At 40.0% G+C, this 17,535-nt stretch overlaps 3 protein-coding genes across 4 annotated transcripts; all 3 read right to left on the reverse strand.

Annotated features, from left to right (window-relative positions):
- Window positions 1-684: 684 nt before the first annotated feature.
- On the reverse strand, window positions 685-4,551 carry cimap1b (ciliary microtubule associated protein 1B). Of its 2 annotated transcripts, none has more exons than XM_085461602.1 (7): window positions 4,467-4,551; window positions 3,597-3,711; window positions 3,295-3,498; window positions 3,103-3,204; window positions 2,890-3,008; window positions 937-1,077; window positions 685-847 (listed from the first exon to the last, which is right to left on the reverse strand). In XM_085461602.1, the coding sequence occupies exons 2-7, from the start codon at window positions 3,706-3,708 to the stop codon at window positions 755-757; spliced, it is 771 nt and encodes a 256-aa protein (XP_085317728.1). In that variant the 5' UTR covers window positions 3,709-3,711; window positions 4,467-4,551; the 3' UTR covers window positions 685-754. The 2 variants fall into 2 exon arrangements, with proteins under 2 accessions (XP_085317728.1, XP_085317729.1); XM_085461603.1 differs by lacking the exon at window positions 4,467-4,551 and adding an exon at window positions 4,281-4,410.
- Window positions 4,552-4,656: 105 nt separating this feature from the next.
- LOC146704455 (protein tyrosine phosphatase domain-containing protein 1) lies at window positions 4,657-8,958 on the reverse strand. The gene is made up of 12 exons (XM_085461604.1): window positions 8,716-8,958; window positions 8,536-8,616; window positions 8,173-8,291; window positions 7,894-8,031; window positions 7,533-7,804; window positions 7,139-7,432; window positions 6,766-7,020; window positions 6,568-6,684; window positions 6,386-6,487; window positions 6,209-6,289; window positions 5,997-6,107; window positions 4,657-5,869 (listed from the first exon to the last, which is right to left on the reverse strand). Exons 1-12 carry the CDS (start codon window positions 8,913-8,915, stop codon window positions 5,747-5,749), a joined length of 1,893 nt encoding a protein of 630 aa, XP_085317730.1. The 5' UTR covers window positions 8,916-8,958; the 3' UTR covers window positions 4,657-5,746.
- A 2,041-nt stretch (window positions 8,959-10,999) lies between these two features.
- LOC146704456 (ADP-ribosylation factor 5-like) lies at window positions 11,000-16,176 on the reverse strand. The gene is made up of 6 exons (XM_085461605.1): window positions 15,946-16,176; window positions 15,226-15,306; window positions 14,996-15,105; window positions 13,178-13,249; window positions 12,305-12,430; window positions 11,000-12,188 (listed from the first exon to the last, which is right to left on the reverse strand). The coding sequence occupies exons 1-6, from the start codon at window positions 16,010-16,012 to the stop codon at window positions 12,102-12,104; spliced, it is 543 nt and encodes a 180-aa protein (XP_085317731.1). The 5' UTR covers window positions 16,013-16,176; the 3' UTR covers window positions 11,000-12,101.
- Window positions 16,177-17,535: the final 1,359 nt, after the last annotated feature.

The following is a 17,535-nucleotide window of genomic DNA, read 5'->3' on the forward strand; positions in this document are numbered from 1 at the left end:
ATCTGGCAACTGCCTTGAATAGTTTTTCTCACTGTAGAATTAAATTGTTTGGAAATGTCCTTATAACCCATCACAGAGTGTACTAGTGTAAGCGTGTACTTAGGTTTTCACAGGATTGCATGGAGTTCTCTGAAAACCCTTTTCACAGCTCTATTAGGCAGTTTCACACACTTTTTTTCTTTTCACATAAAGCCAACAATCTGTTTCATAAGCTGCTAGTATTTGGCCAAATATAAAAGCAAAATAACATTATTCTTGCACATAGGCTATGTCTACAGGTATTAAATCTTCTGTATCGGCTGACTTTAACAATTTAGTGGCTCTGTGGATAATATAAATAGCAAAAGCAAAATATCACTGATCATGTAGTTTGTATGTATCATACAGCCTGGTATGAAAGTTGGATGCACATTAAAGTGGCACTTTGCAAAATACCAAATGGCTAACTCAGGAATTGGGATTGCAGAGGTTCTGCTATAAACTCTGTGCAAAAGGCTAAACCGTAACCTGGAAATTCCACAAAGTTGAGACATAAGACAGAAACAGTAAATTTATCTTATTCTGTAAAAAGACGAGCAATTTCTTAAAGTATTTTTTCCTTAACTGACCTCAAATATGACAAATGGAGAAATCTGGCCTAAATTCTTTGGCATCAAAATACAATCTCACTGTTGCGCTGAGCAGTTTGTATTTTATGCTTTATTGAAAAACTTCTGTGGTCATTTCCAGTTAAATTAAGAGATGACAGAGGACACTATTCCATAACATTCCCAGGAGCTGGTAGGATGTACTCAGAATGACGCAATCCAAAGGTAAAGCTCGGGGCTTTGGTTTTTGTGAGGTTTACCTAGGAAGGAAAAATCTTGATGAATAAAAAATGTTCATATTTGTGGAGCATTTAGGATAATAAGAACACGACATGATCAGGTTTCTTACTTGCTCAGGGTTGTATGCTCCTGGTCCTGGTTTCGCTGTGGTTTCACCGGGAGTGAAGTTGCGGCCTGTCATGCTGAATTGAGGAGGCTTCTGCCCATAAATACTGGGGTCCACAACTTTATAGGCAGCAGGGCCAGGAGTCTGCGGCCAAGAGAAACAAAAGTATAGACAACAACAGTAAACCACAGTTGCTAGGGTTTTTTTTTGGTTTGGTTTGGTTTCAGCTTTTTAGGGTTTGCTTGAGTAACTTTTATACCTGTATGTAACCAGTCTGGCCTCACACTGTCCTGCTACAGTCTGTGTTGTGGTTATGGTTTTGTTTCATATACATAGGGAATAGAGCCTGATGGAGGATTTTTAAGATACCAATATTTGGCAATTTATTTTTTTTCTGTCAGACACATGGAACATAAACAGATTTTCCTAGCATTTGTTGCGTATCATCACTTATGAGTCCTTACTTAGATAATATGACAGTGCAGTTTAAAAATAAACTTGTTCTCTGCTCCAACAAGCTGTAGGTTACTCATTTACAATCTGCCTATAGCTGCTTGGATCAGCTGGTTGTTGTATTTGTGGATTTGCAAACACCTGTTGCCAACAGGTAAGTTACAAAGTGCCCTCTAGTTGACAAACTACACAATATCAACAACCACAAGATGGTTGAAGGGTGTTTCTCCCTTCTCATCTTAACTTGTCTTAGCAAATTTCACTTATGAGCCATTTCAAAAGTAGATCAGTAAATGAGATAAAATAGAAAATTTGTTAATATATAATCATGATGCAATGCAATTTCTGTGCAGGTTTTTATATGTGCTTTGTATATATTTTTGGAATTTGAGTAATGAAATTTAATGTGATGGCACACACCTTATCAGTCAGCTAGTGGTCCTGTTGGGGGAGAGGTGTAATAGCTATATATAATAGCTACAATGATTTAGATAAATTTTAATGGAAGTGAAATTTGCAATGAAATGCATTATATAACCATGTATAACCATTACAACTGTTAAACACTGTTTTTACTAGTCACATGAAAAAGTTTTTCACAGGCCAGTCTGAGCACCTCTACAAAAACAGACATTTCAGGCCTCAGTTAGCAGGTTAAATGAAAAAGTTCATGACAGTAGAATTAGAGAACAAAGGAATAAGCACAGCTTGTTTGGAAGTGTTGCCAAAAGAAATAGTCTTCTCTATTAAAAAAAAACGTGGCAGCATGGTTTTCATGTGTAATTTTGCATTGGATCAAACCACAAGACTTCCAGAACAATTCTTAACAGACAACAAAGACCAGTGTTGGAGATGTTCGTCCATACCGCACAGCACCACATTTGGAGAAAACAAAACAGCGTATCAGCACAAATGCCTTAAAGGGGCTTTAAAAGAGCTGTGCATAAAGGAATGCCTGCAGACTTCTATGAACTGAAGCAATATTGTAAAGAAGACTGAGATAAAATACCTCCACAATCATGTCAGAGAAACGTTATACAGGGAGAGATTACTCCATGTTGCTTCACGTTATTGCTGATGAAGGCTCTACAAGCTATCGAACCATGGGGCTTACTTAGTTTTTTAGAGGACTACATAGAGTGATGTGTAAACTCTATTTTTAATGATTATATTAACACCAAATCCTCATAACTACCACCAATATTAACCTGTATTAATTCAATAAATATTACTTAGAAGACATAAAAATTGTTTACAGAAAACTAATACAAACTCAGCCAAAAACAAACACTTTACACTAAAAAGACAAGATGTAAAGTTTATACACAGGTTTAATCTGTAAACAGGAGTACAGTGGGAAACTACTGGAACTGATGTCCATGAGAAGTCAAAGGTCACACAAAGAAACTAAAACCTCCCAATAATATAAATTCATTAAAAAATGACAAAATTTTTCAGGGAAATATAACTCTTAAAAGACATGTTACATATATAACTCTGCACCTTGCTTTGGTCATCATAGAAGGTTCCGATTTTGTTGCGGCCACGTAATGAGAAGCAGGGAGCAGAAGATGCAACCGCAGTGTTCCCTATCATGGGAGGCAGGGAATAGGTTGCAGGACCTGCAGTAGGAGCAAGAGATAAAGCTTACAGATTTTGTACTATGAAACTTTTTTATTCATAGTACAAATACAAAACAACAAATACATATTTTACCTGGTGTTTTGTTGCCACCTAATTCCTTGTGCCTGGCTAACAGTGAATAAGCAGGCGCAGCGCGGTAGATCCACTTTGCTGAGTGCTCTGGGGAATATTGACCTGACAGCAACAAAGAAATTTGTATAAAGACACTGAGACCAGGAGTAAAGCATCTTCATATGCGTTTAATGTGTTAGGAGTTCTGCTGACCTGGTCCAGGAGGCTCGAAGAACTTGGGCTCCTTTGGACGGCTGTGGAGTGAAAATGAAGGCATGCTGCTCAGGCCCTCTCTGGTCATGTTGGTGGGAATCAGGTATCTTGGCCCAGGGGAAACGTTATTATTGACCTCCTTACGACGCATCCCAAAGCTGAACATTGGGGCTTTGCATTTGGTAGGGTCGTGCTGAGACACACCTTTATCATAGAAGAAGAACACACCCTTATTGAATACTACTGCTACTACTACTAATAATAATTGTGCTGATAACAAAAAAAAAATTCTCTAACACTACCTGTGAGTCCAGGCAGTGCATACTTGGGCCCCGGGCTACCATAGAGGGCAGCTATAGGACCTCTTGGCTTGTGGGGCCTCCAGGTGCCAACCCAGGGATCAGCCTTCATCATTACCTTGACAGAGAAAGTCATGGAAAAAAAAATAAAATGACTAAGGGGGGTTTGCACATTAAAAAAGAAAGAAAGAAAAAAAAAAGATAAAATCACTCATCCTTCTGTGGTATATATATATATATTCAGCTGATCCTTTATTAACCACAGCAGGTAGGTCCACATGTTTGATTTAGCAGATTTGCCATGTCATGAAAGTGCATTACTATCGATGAAGGCTCTTTAAGCGTTTGCCAACTCAAAGTTCTTTCAAATCCTGCACCTTTCTGAGTGGCTCAGTAGTAACACGAGTGTGGCTTCACCTGGAACAGCAACACCACGGTGCTAATCATGGCAACAGATTTGGAACAATAATAACAATGACAACCATAACTCATTTCATATGTCATATGAATAACAACACTAACGCCAGAAAGAAACGTTAGTCATTTGCTAACTCGCACTGATTGAGCATAAGTGATCAATAATTATAAAACAGCTTTGCGCTCACCTGTGAAAACAAGCGCTAGCCATGTTAATGAGTTATATAAAGCATCGAGCTAAGTTCATGAATCATACATGGCTTTACTTACGCTTGACTTTTGTTTGACGGAGGCCTGGTTGATTATGTTTTTAACAGAAAAAGCTGTAAATCTTTCACCAAAAAAATAAATAAAGAAAAACTGTTTCTACCGTTTGCGTTCCAAACTAACGAATCACTGACTGCTTTCAGTTTTATTCAGTTGGTGAAATAAAGTAAACAGATTCGTGATTTTTACCTCACAAAATCCCGATCCTGCTTAGAGTCCGTGACAGGCTTTTTCCACAGAAATGAGCATGTGCGCTGAACCCAAACACAGATTGTTTAATGGTTGTCAACTTCACTATGACAACGTTTCCATGGCAATGACTCTCTGACATTTATTCTTAATATGTGTTGGATATAATGTTCTTTAACCAGTTTGACCGATAAAAAAATACTACTAATAATAACAATGAAAAAAAGGGAAAGGTTTCTAGTCAGCTCTGTTGGGGTGTCTTGGCTCCCTGGTATAATATCTGACTCACTCACATTTAACCAGAGACATGCAAGAAGTATATACATGCAATACATTATGCAGATGTTGTAAATGATTTATTAGGTATGAAATGCTGTTCTGCTACAGGGTCACACTGTGGGCACACTGCTTGGATTTAACCTCTTAGAACTAATGACAGGACCTGATATACTATTCAGTGCTAAACTCATTAAATGTTTGTTTTTTAATTCTAACTTTATTTCAAGTTTAACCACTTTTCTAGCACTCTATGCAGGACTGGTCCATGGCACAGATGTAGTTTTTACTCTTTGCCTGGTAACTGTTTCAAATACTTCAAATCATCTTAATCCACGGAAACAAACAAATATATGACTTAATCTTAATGCCCTCTACTGGAAATATCTTAGGCTTAATTTATAGACATTGGCACATTTTCATTGTCCCCTGTGAAGTGTGTAACAGTGTAAGCAGGACACATCATAAACAAAATATTTTAGTGCCAGAGGGGACAGTTACAATTGAAGCACATTAACACGGCTTAGACTGAAAGAGTAGAGCAGGTAATAGTTCTCGTTAGATTGTGTAGGTGATACTTTATTTCTTACATCTAAATCAGTATAGGTTATTAGCAATTTTGTTAGGCCCACATTTATTGTGAAATAGGGATATTTTAAAAAAGGGAAGATAAATATGAGACATGAAGGGGGGGGTTGGTCTTTATATATCAAATTCTGCTTTAAATGCACTCCAAAAACCAAACTGTAAAGGGCATTTTTCACAGTGGGTGCTCTATTTTGTCATATTTGGAATTAGGGAAAAAAGTGGCATCTCAGTGTGATGGCAAACACTTACAGGATCCTACAACTAAAGTAATTAGACAGAATTAAGCAATCATTTATTTAAGTGCTTGCACCTCAATTTTTTTTCCTCTGATTTGTCAAAATGTCTCTGTGGGGGGGAAAAACCCCAACAACAACAATATGCAGTATCAGTTTTTGTTTCTGTATAAACTCTTGTCTTCAAAGTGTAGCATTGGTGCTGCAGGCTCTAGTGAAGTATCTGTAGTTGTGGAAGGTTTCTCTCAAAGTGGCCTTCATGACTTTCATTAGAGGTGCAAGGCTTTCCATTTCCTCTTGGGAGCGCTGTAAGATACATGTATATATGTGTGTTTATTTAAAAAAAAAGGAAAATTATAACACTTGAAAAAAAGTTTTCATATTTAGAACAAATGCAACATGATTTACTCATTGAACTTCCACTCTGTCTTACCCTTGTAAGTGCCCGTATCAGGCGGTGAAGCACTGCCTCCTCTCTGTGTGGACAAAGGCTGGTGACTGTGCTCACGCAGCTCAGCAGACAGTAAATGGTGTGTCTCTGTGGCTGTAACAATGTAATATCCCAAATAACATCTTGCATCTAAGGAGATCTACGTATAAATGTATAAATGCTTAGTAAGAAAGCCCAGGAGATTGTTTGCTTACTTTCTTGAGCACACTGAGAGGATTCCTGTTGCTTGCTCTAATACTCAGTCTTTCTATGTCCTCGGCACTGAGGACAGGGTCCTGAATGAGATTGGAGAAAACCAATAAAAGTGAGAGACAAATGTTTACTGCAGTACAGGGTGCTTAATCAGAAATCCCTTGTGTGATGCCACTAACCCTCAGCTTCTCCATCCAGGTCCACAAGAGACAGCAGAGAACATGAGGATCTGATTCAGTGACCAGCAGAGCCCAGCCACACTCACTACTATTCAGTTCCTCCTATAGAAAAAGTGAGTGGTAGTATTAATTCACTGATATGTTCTGATTCATAACAATAATTACTTGTTTGTTCGTTTTACCTGCAGCAGAGCCGACCTTTGCAGAACTGTTTCTCCTGGAGGACCCTGCTCTGACATTGCTTTAGCTACAGGACGAGCCGTCGAGGTTGGGCCTAGGTTATGTGGATTTCTGCACAGCTGCATGTGACATTGGTTAGAACACATCCACAGCAAAGCTTTCTTTACCTTTACCATTTTTAAAAATAAATGTAAGGTTACCTCCACATTGGAACTGTATTTGGGTAGAGCCTTTTTAGCCTTGCACTTTGACTGCTTAGCACAGCTGCTGTTTGTTCTCATGCTGGACACTGGAATATTGAGTATATGAGTTTCCTTTTTGGTGGTTTGGTAGCCTGATGAAAGCCCACCAAAAACTGGACTAACTGGTCTGAGATCAGTTCGCATACGTTCCGGCAAACACCAGTGGTTCTCATCTCCAAGAGCTGTGGTGCAGTATGGATTCAGCTCCGATCCCTTCAGTACAAAACGCAACAAAGGGGGACAAATCCTTTATAACCAGACCCATTTTACATTATTATTCAAGAATTTGAATAATTCTGTGTGCACAATTTTAAAATTTGACCTCATTTACCTTGATCTTGCTGAGATCAGAGTCACTGTAGCTGCGTTTGTCCATCAGTACCTCCCTCTTCCTCTCCAAGAATCCTAACGGGTCATCCCATGAGGACATTGACCCCGAACCTGCCCACGAGCTTCTATGACCTTCTCTCAGCAAGGGCAAGTACTGCTTGGACACCAGAGTCTCTCTCACAGTGCTGCTCAGGACCCTAAGTGCGGACCTCTTGTCCAGTTCAGTATAGACCTCTGGAGGTGAAGGAAGACCCAGAGCCAAGCAGGAGAGACGCACACACAGGAGGTACACCACCTAATCAAGTGGAAGTCAGAAAAGAGGAGAAGGTTAATTGCTCTACAATCCAGGCATTTCATGACACAGGATTAATGTATTATGATGACAAAATCCAGACCTTTGGTGTTTGTCTGAGATTGCGAGCCTCCTTGCCGTGCAGTAGGAGTGCTTGTCGGTTTAGATAGTGCTGCAGGGTGAAAGGGGCTCCGTGTCTCAGGCTAAGGTCTGGGTATTGAACCAGCTGTGTGCTAAGCAGGCGAGCAAAATCAAACACCTTGCTTATCTGTGCCCGGGTTTGGATAGAGCGAGGTCGTTTAATCCGCACAAAGTGGACGGCCTCACTCGGGCTGATGCGCAAGGTGTAGATTAAGTAGCAAGCTATCAGGACACCTGGCGATCAGGAACACAGCAAGAGCATTATATGTGGCCAATCTGCAACATGCAATACTTACTTACATGGAATATATTTTTAACCCTACCTGTCCTCCCCAGGCCTGCATGACAGTGCACGGCCACTCTTCCTTCCCTCACCGCAAAGGCAATAACCTTCACTGCGTCAATTAACCCAACAAGAGATGACACTCCAAAATCTGGCATCCCAAAGTTGTAAAAGTAAACTGCACATAAACATATGTACATAAGAATAGTGAGCTGAAGGAAAGAGCATTAAAGCCATCAGCATAATGTTTGCACACAAAATAAACTGTTTTCTGTATTGAAAATAAATATGCTTTGCTTTCAGTGTTTTAAGATCTCACTGTCATTGTCCATGAAGATCTGAGGAGAGTAGGTGAAACCACTTTCAGGGTCCAGAGGAGGTCCACAGTGAGCATGCTCGCCTGGGAGCTGCATGTTAACGATCGACCTGATGTTTAACCTGCAAATAAAGTCAAAAACTGGAGGAAACCTGCAGACACTTGGTGTTCATCTCAAAGGTTTTTTGTTTGTTACTTGCTATGTGTCCACAGTTCCAGAAGTTTTAAAACTACTACGATCGTCAAGTGTCGTTGTAAAAAAGTGATACAAGATGCTTTATGTCCTTCCTTTTTTGCAGTAATTACTGTAAGGTTGCAGGCGTCATGCATCAATTTACTACACAGACAATACTGACCAGTGATTACCTTTGAAACTGATCTATGATGTTGTACTTCTCAATTAGATAACTTGATGGTCTTGCCATGGCAACTATGTCATCTGTTACCCTGAGACAAGTAGAAGTTCACAGTCAGCATGGACTCCTTACCGTTTTGCGAAAACACGCGCAACACAAAATTATGTGTGAGATTGCCAAACACTCTCACCAGGAGGAGAAAATGCCTCGAATAACTTGCTGGTTCAGCTTCCAGCACTCTGGTCCCTCGTAGCGACAATCTTTACCTCCACAGGCCAGTAGACAGAGGAGCTTGGGTGGGATAGCTTTCACCAGATTCTCCCTGGCCTGGGAATAGGTGGGCTGTGGTACCGGTATGTGAGGGGTCAACGTCGGCATCATCCTGCACATGTAAAACCTGCAAATCAGCTTTTGCTAACGTATTATATCTGTGAAGGATGCCTCACCTGGAAGAAATAGCAGCTTCCTTCGTCCTTCAACTCTGACAAACATGCAGCTTGCAGTCTGACAGTATTTGTATTACTTTTAGCTGTCATTTTACTTACTGTGCAAGGATCTCATGTCTGAAAGTGTTCTGCTTTAAGAACAGTCCAACTATATTGTTTTTATATAGCTTCATATGTAATAAACAGCAATTAAATGTAATGCTTACCTTTCTGTTTATGTTAAGAAGTGATGGTTTAAATCCCATTTAATGTATTTCTATGAGGCTTTAAGAAATATGAAGAAAAAAACTGATCAACAAAGCAGAGTACACATGGGCTCATCTGTCTTGATGCACACCGCTTGCACTCACTCACAAAACTGTGTGATGACCCAGCTCCACTAAGCCTGATTAGCTGTCATAAATACATTAGAACAGACACTCATGCATCGTAGCAAGCCAATTATATCCTTACACCTTCACCTATAAACACTGTGTATGTCCTAATTACTTAGCACCTGGCGTCATACATGACTTTACTCCACTTGATATGCTGAGAAACTGTAACAAGCACCAAAAGAGAGACTGTGTAAATGTTGTGCTTATACGGTGATCTCAGATCATCTCACACCAGATCAGTCTGACGACTATGGTAACTGATTTATTGAAAATTGATTGACTATAAAGTCTTCATGGCAGAAAATTGCCACACATTTTAATCTTATTGCACACTAAACTGCTGTGAATTGGAGATAAACGACGATATGTGCCCCTGGTTCTCTGTCTGTATATGACCACCTCCTGCACTACAAGCTGTTTGTGCAATAAATTCACTTCTCATTAGTACACTGGGATCTGCCCAGCCCGGGAGCCGCCACCAGTCCTCTCTGAGGCCTTTCCTAAACCGCAGCCTTACTTCATGCTCAAGCCATCTGCCAACATCTACTAGAAACACTGTCAAACTTAAATGAGGATTTGGTCGCAGCTACTGACTCCCCTTTGACATTATCGCCCCCTGCAGTGCTGCAACAGTAACTACATGGTAATGATGAAAAGATGATAATACAACTTTTTTCTATCCCAATTAGGGCTCATCTCCCATTTAAAAAATGATTACTATATGCTGGATAAATTTCACACATCTGCTCCTGCTCAGCACAGGACATGCTGGGGAACAGAGCTACATTACAAAGCTTTTATTTGAAAGCAATTTTATATTCTAGTCATTTAACATTTCGTGTCCACTTTTTACCCTTCCTCTTTACTTGACAGTGGTATTAATTTAAGCAGATGCTGTGAGTGAGCTGCTCTCCCTTTATGCCCTTTCCAGTGCACCATCTGTCATTATACTTCTCTATTATTCAGTCCTTTCAACTTGAATCCCTGCATCTGACAGCCTGGCACTTAGCTTTGACATTTTCCATCCAAACTGCTACAAAAGACCAGACACTCTTATTCAGGAAATTGCCATTTACTAACATTTAGAAGAAATCCACATAACTAATCCTGCTTTTCTCTCCAAGTCACCATCTTATACCACTAGCAGTCAAAATGAAGGGAAACTGCATCAAGGTCACGTAGGCTGAATGTTTTACTCAAAGCATTGATAGCTATTTTCCTCCAGCTCAGTTTGTTAGTTTACAGTCAAATCGCTTCCTCACCTTTAACTCTTTAGTTACATTAGTAAACAAAATTAATTAATTAAAAGAAAATCTTGCCTGCCTGAGGGCCATTCTCAACATGCAGAAGCCGTACAGTTCGCTGTACAGATGACCTTAGGTCATACCCAAACACCAAGGAAGACGTGCTAGGAAATGTGGTGGCTTGAAAGCAAGTAATATATAAGCAAAGACAGGCAGAAGGTGAGATCCGTTTGCAAGGTCTGTCCAAGTTGCAGCGCAAAACATACTGGTACTTCCGCTCAGCCTGGTTCCTGATAAAAAGATGTTGACTGATGATGAAACAAACCTGAAAGCCAAGAAAGACCTGGCCTGAAAAAACACTGACAAATTACACCGAATGTCGTCAACAATGAGCAGAGTCTGAAAAATATCTTTAAACACTAACTTTATTTGGAAAATATTGTTAGAGAATATTTTTGACAAGTGTCAACATCTTAAAGCACAAGTTGGAATGTACCCAGATAAATTGATGGGTAGGTATGGGATATGTAACACAGTATTTGTAAAACAGTACAACAGCTGAGAAACAGACAAAAGCAACAAAGAAAAAAAAAAAAAACACATGCTGCTTTACTGTGTTGCAATGACACTGGTGGTGTGTCAACACTGAAAAGATGCTTCCTTCCTCCTTTTAGTAAAAAGATTTTTTGTCGGGAGGATAGAAGATCACAAGATAAAAGAACTTAAGTTCCCTCTTTTTCCATTGTGGTTCATAAAAACAAAGTGAAAAAAGGCAAATGAGCCAAATTCGCAGATGTTCAAACAGGATAAGTTGCAGAAAGAAATCTGTCCTCACTTTGGTTTTGCTGCACCCCAGCATGCAATCCACCACATCTTATTGCATAATTTTATAAGCATAGAGAGACAAAAGCATATTAGGAGGGAGCATGACCTAACAATGTGATAAAGAAAGGATTACTCAGATTTAGGCAAAGAGGGACCAGAAGGCACGATGCTCCTTTGTGGATACATGTGATTCCACACTAGTAACAAAATCACTGCAATCCTCCTGCACCTCAGACTAAAAGGCACAAGCCTTTTCAAAAATGAGTTGCCATTAGATTAAGGACACAGAGGTGAACCACAGGGCTGGGTCTAACATTCACAGTTTGTGGCCTATAAATTGTCTTTAAATAAAGTTTTTTATTTTGTCATATCCCTCCTAGTAAATGGTTGAGGAAGATAAAGTCTAAGTACAAGGAAATGATTACTGCAGATGCTGCCTAGACAGGAGCCAAGGCATTAAATGGAAATGATAAGTGGTGATAAGTAGGAACAAAAAGAGAATAGACACTAGGTCAAGAGATAATGTAACTGATAACACAATCAAAAAGAGGAGTTATTAATTTTTTCCACCAGCCTTATCCCTTGTGTGATCACTAATGCTTGAAAGTTTCTTGACTGAATGTCTGTGCCTTCAGTCCTATTTTGTGGCGTTTAGTCTCTTTCTTCTATCCAAACAGTCCTTCCTCAGTTCTTGGACAACTCTTGGGATAGCCAGTCAAGTCCTTCATATAGCCCAGTTCCCTGGGTAGCGCAGGTAGACTCAATGTGCCACTGTGGGGGTGAGATAATGTGAGATTGTAAAAAGAGCGCCAAACGTGCTTGTTTTTTGTTTTTGTGTTTTTTTTTTCTTTCTGGTGTAAAGACTGTTTTCTACTCAAATTACTTACAGTTTTGCTGCGAAGGGCATGAAGGCCAAGTTTGTCCGTCAGCTCGCTGACCGATAAGGCGTTGGGAAGATCTTGTTTGTTTGCAAATACCAGCAAAACGGCATCTTTCAACTCGTCTTCTTGCAGCTGCAGAAACCAGATTAAAGATTTCATGTTATAGCAAAATAAACGGGGTGAAACTACTGAGTTTAGATCTTTGTGTGGCACCAATGATTCGACTTTACTGTCGTTTCAAGTCCTGATAAACTTGACTGTTATTTTTCTCTTTGACTACGGGGACCTATCGAGGCAGCAAAGTCATCTTAAATCATGATGCCACCACCTCCGTGCTTCAATTTTGGGACCACGGGTTCATGGCTCTACACCGTAAATATTGTTGCATGCTCATCTCAAACAGTACAACTCTATTTGTCCACAAACTCTATGATTATTTTGTAAAACTTTACAGTTTTACATACCTCAATCCATTTTCAATATGTAAATGGGGACAGGCTTTGGGACAGGCTTATGCACACATATACTCACATCTTTCATTTTCATGGGCTATGCCAGTAACAGTGAGGCAACACTAGAAAGTAGACACTACTTGCTTCTGGATGGCTCAGAAGAAGTAAAAATATGATGAGAAATCCATGTTTCTCCAAGGCACGGCCAAATCAATCAGCACTTCAAACTACAAACAGACTCCTACAGTAAGGAGGACAGTCATCTAACAGTAAAAAACAAACAAAAAAAACAAAAAAAAGGGGACAAATATTTAAGGATCAAGTACATCCTGTAAAGACTAGGTTTATGTTTTGAGTCCCTGTAAAGCATGATGGGAACAGAATTACACAGAATGAAACAGTTTTTCTTATTTAGCCAAGAACTCACCATCTTAGACAGCTCTTCTGCTGATTCAGCCACTCTTTCTCTGTCATTGCTGTCCACTACAAAGATGAGGCCCTGCACAACAAGAGAGGTTTTTGAAGTGATTACATTAGAATTTAATGTTGGTCATTTAATGAAAAGCAAATATGGTCAGTGTACTGGTATGTAGATTTTAAGATCAACTCAAACATGCCACAAGATAACAACTAAAGACATGTTCATACAGCTTTGGTGAAACTGCAATGACTTAAACTACAAGAAATATAAGACACATAAAATAAAACCAGTCATTATGTATTTTGACAAATACTTTAAATGCTTTAAACATTATGGCTGCGTTGCCATCATTTAGTTTTTTTTGTTTCTTTTGCATTTCTTAGCTGCCAACTGCTACTATTGCTCAATGACACATTGTTATGCCAAACATGAGATTATGTAATCATCAGAAACATTGTATCCAACCAGATGATTACTTTGAATCCCATTAACCTGGCCTCCAGGGACACTGCGAGGAATCTCGGGAGTTGTTTGTGATCAGGACGTGTCCTTCAATGTGCCCATTAAACAAATATCTAGGACTGCTTTCTTTCACCTATGTAACGGCACTAAAATTAGAAACACCCCATCTCAGAGCAATGCTAAAAACTAGTTCGTGCTTTTATTATTTATAAATTAAACTGCTGTAATTTATTATTATCTGGTTTTTCTAAATGTTCCCTGAAAAGTCTCAAACTAATACAAAATGCTTTAACAGAAGTATTAACAGGGACAAGAACGAGAGCTCATATTTCCCACATATCGGCTTCATTGGCTCCCTATTAAGGAATTAAAGTAAAGTAGGAGGCGGAGCCTTTAGCTATTTAGCTCCTCTCCTGTGGAACCAGCTCCCAGTTTGGATTTTAGACACAGAAACCCTCTCTACTACTGAAATTAGATTTAAAACTGTCCTTTTTGATAAAGCTTACAGATAGTACTGATCAAATGACCCTAGGGCAGCGGTCCCCAACCCCCGGGCCTCGGACCGGTACCGGTCCGTGAGTCGTTTGGTACCGGGCCGTGAGAGTTGAGGCTCAGGTGTGAAATGTATGGTTTTCAGGGTTTTTATCGGTTTTCAGCGTTATTTTGTTATCATTTTTATTGTTAACTCGGTTTTCCTTGGTCTTTTCACGTGTGTTATGAATAAATCTTAAAGGCCGGTCCGGCCTTTAAGGTGTCGCGGATAAATACAACAAAATAAAACTAGTACCAGTACCGAAAAAAAGAAGATTTATTCATAACACAAGTGAAAAGACCCAGGAAAACCGAGTTAACGATAAAAACGATAACAAAATAACGCTGAAAACCGATAAAAACCCTGAAAACCATACATTTCACACCTGAGCCTCAACTTTCGCGGCCCGGTACCAAACGACTCACGGGCCGGTACCGGTCCGAGGCCCGGGGGTTGGGGACCGCTGCCCTAGGGCATCCATTAATTGCGCTGCTATGGGCTCAGGCTGCTGGGAGACTGCCTCCGGTACTGCCTGTCTCACTTACACACTTCTTTTTACTTTCTCTTTCACTCCACCTCCAACTGGATGGCTTCCTTGACCAAGTGTATTTCTGACTGAGTTTTTTCTTCCTGCTGTTACCTAGCGCCTCCTCTTGAGGCTTACCTGACTGTAGGAGTTTTCTCTCTAACACTGTGTGAGCTTTACCTTCCACTATAAAGCACTTTAAAGCAACTGTTATTGAGATTTGATAAGCTTGAACTGAGCTAAATTACCTTTAGGCTATTAATCCAAAGTTGTCACAAAACTGCATGACGGTCATATTACATACCTGTGTGTTCTGGAAGTAATGCCTCCAGAGAGGCCTGATCTTGTCCTGGCCACCCACGTCCCACACGGTGAAACTGATATTTTTAAATTCTACCGTCTCCACATTAAAACCTTTACAGAAGAAGAAGAAGAAGAAGAAGCTCTTAACACTGCTAAACACTGGAGGGAACCATCAAAGAACCATAACTGAACTTCAAGTTGTAAAAGGAAAACTAAAGGAAAGTCTCTCACCGATGGTTGGGATGGTAGTTACAATTTCACCCAGCTTCAGTTTGTACAAGATGGTCGTTTTTCCCGCAGCATCCAATCCAACTGCAGGGAAACAACGTGGTTTAAATACAAGTCAACATTCATATTAAAAGTGAATACAAGTCAGTGCTGAACATTGAACTGATTGCGTAACAGCGTCTTCCTCCAGTCCAGTCACTCACCAGAAGTCGACTAATATCGTGCCCTGTCACGCCATTTGCGCAAATAAACGTCATCAGGAGATAATTGCTTAATTACTCGAGTTAAACAACGTGAAAACGCCGTAACGAGTTACCGTCAAACAACGTATGTTAGCATTTTTAGTTAAAACATTTACAGCTTTAATCGTCGCACTGTTATTCTTTCAAGTGCCCATTTGCCAATGACAATAACATTCCAATAAGATTTTTCTTTTAGTATTTTAACGTAATTTCTTTTAAAATGATGCTTTTTAACAGACTTTACTACGGAACTTCTTTTAAACCACACACATAAAAAATTAAAACCCACGACGACAAAAAAAATTGTTACTTTTCTCAAACAACAAAATATTAAGAACAACAATAGTTATTATAATATAATTGTCTCTTCTTTGTGCTTTTCCTCCTCTTTCTCCCCCCAAATTTTAGAAGTCTGGGAAGTGCTCTCCCACGAACGCTCATCAACAACTAGCTAACAGCGCTATCTAAAGCTAGCACTCACCCATCAAAATCCTCATCTGTTTTTTGCCAAAAAGCCGACCGAAGATGGACGAGATGGTGAGCCCCATAACTGTCCGTGGATGTTTAACTTTGTGGGAGTAGAAGTGACACAAGCCGCAGCAGGAACACACACGTAGACTGTGTTGCTTTATCTCTGATCCGCTTTTTCACCGTGATTTCCACACAGGAGCACTGCCGACTGCCACGTCCGGGCCAACGTGGAACACGCACACGTCACAAGTTTGAATCAACTTTATCAACTCAATCTCTGTAAACACCACAACTCTTTTGTACGGTGCTGCGCTTGAGGTCTGTTTGTACGGTATAAAGAGCGGTATTACACGGGATATGAGAGAGTCTTTAACCATTCAAGAAAGTTTATTTAATATAATTTAAATAATTTTTTCCTGCTCTCATATGAACAAAATGCAGAGCCCAATTCTTACCACTAGATGTCCCTGTAACACAGACGTTCAATTACTGTAATCTAATACACCGACCAGTCCTCATCCTGTGAGTGTGTGTGCATCTATAGAATATACGAATGGCAAAAACGGTTTAGGGCCCTTCTATGATCAGCATACATCCCAAAAAGCCCTTGTTGGTTTAGCACAGGGGTAACACGTTTCTTGTAGTTGGTCACCAGGTTTGCACACATCTAAAGTGGGATTTTGACTAACTCTAAATCCTTGAGGTTTGGAGACTGGTAAGCCCACTCCATTACCTTAATATGATTCCTCTTCAGCCTTTCTTGCCTTGGCAGTGTGTGTTGGACCCATCTTCAGTGTTCTCATTGAGGGAAGGTGATTCTCAGCCAAGATTTCACGATGCATGCAATGAAGTTGCCCTGTACCCTAATCAGAAAAACAGCCCCAAAGCATAATGATTCCATCTCCATGCTTGACTGTGGGGATGGTGTTCTTTGGGTCATACTCTGTATTTCTCTTCCTCCAAACACAGCAGGTTGAATTGATGCCACATAGCTTGTTTTAGGTTTCAGCTGACCACAGCAGTTTTTCCCAAGCCTTCTCTTAATCATTTAGATCAGGGGTGTCATACACAAGACACAGGGGCCAGAACTGGCCCGCCACAGACTCTAATCTGGCCCACAGACAGCAGGAGGGCATATATTTGGCACTTTTCATACTTTTTTTTTACACCTTTTTGCACTGATAAAGACCTCCCTTATTGTCATTTGTTCTATGCCATTCATACTACATAAACAGAAATTTTGCTAGTCCGACCCACTCAAGATTTCTTGTCGACTGTGGTCCCAGCTGTCTCCAGATGATTAACAGTCTCCTGTGTAATTTTGGACTGATCCACCACTTTCTGTCATGATCATCTTGACCCAATGAAGATCTTGTATGATGCTCAAGACCAAGGCTGAATGAAGGTAATTTTAAATTTCTTCCATTTCCAAATGATTGCACCAATGGTTGTCACCTTCTCACCAAGCTTCTTGGTGATGGTCTTGTTCCTCATTCCAGCCTTGTGTAGGTCTACAAATATTGTCCCCGATGTCCTGTCACAGCTCTTTGGCCTTGCTCATGGTGATGGAGATGTTGGAGTGGAAGAAACTGATTCTGTG

The sequence above is a fragment of the Copadichromis virginalis genome, linkage group LG7 (assembly GCF_057382275.1).
Source record: "Copadichromis virginalis isolate Kocher_CV1m ecotype Utaka linkage group LG7, C_Virginalis_male_GT1.1, whole genome shotgun sequence".
Taxonomy (NCBI): domain Eukaryota; kingdom Metazoa; phylum Chordata; class Actinopteri; order Cichliformes; family Cichlidae; genus Copadichromis; species Copadichromis virginalis.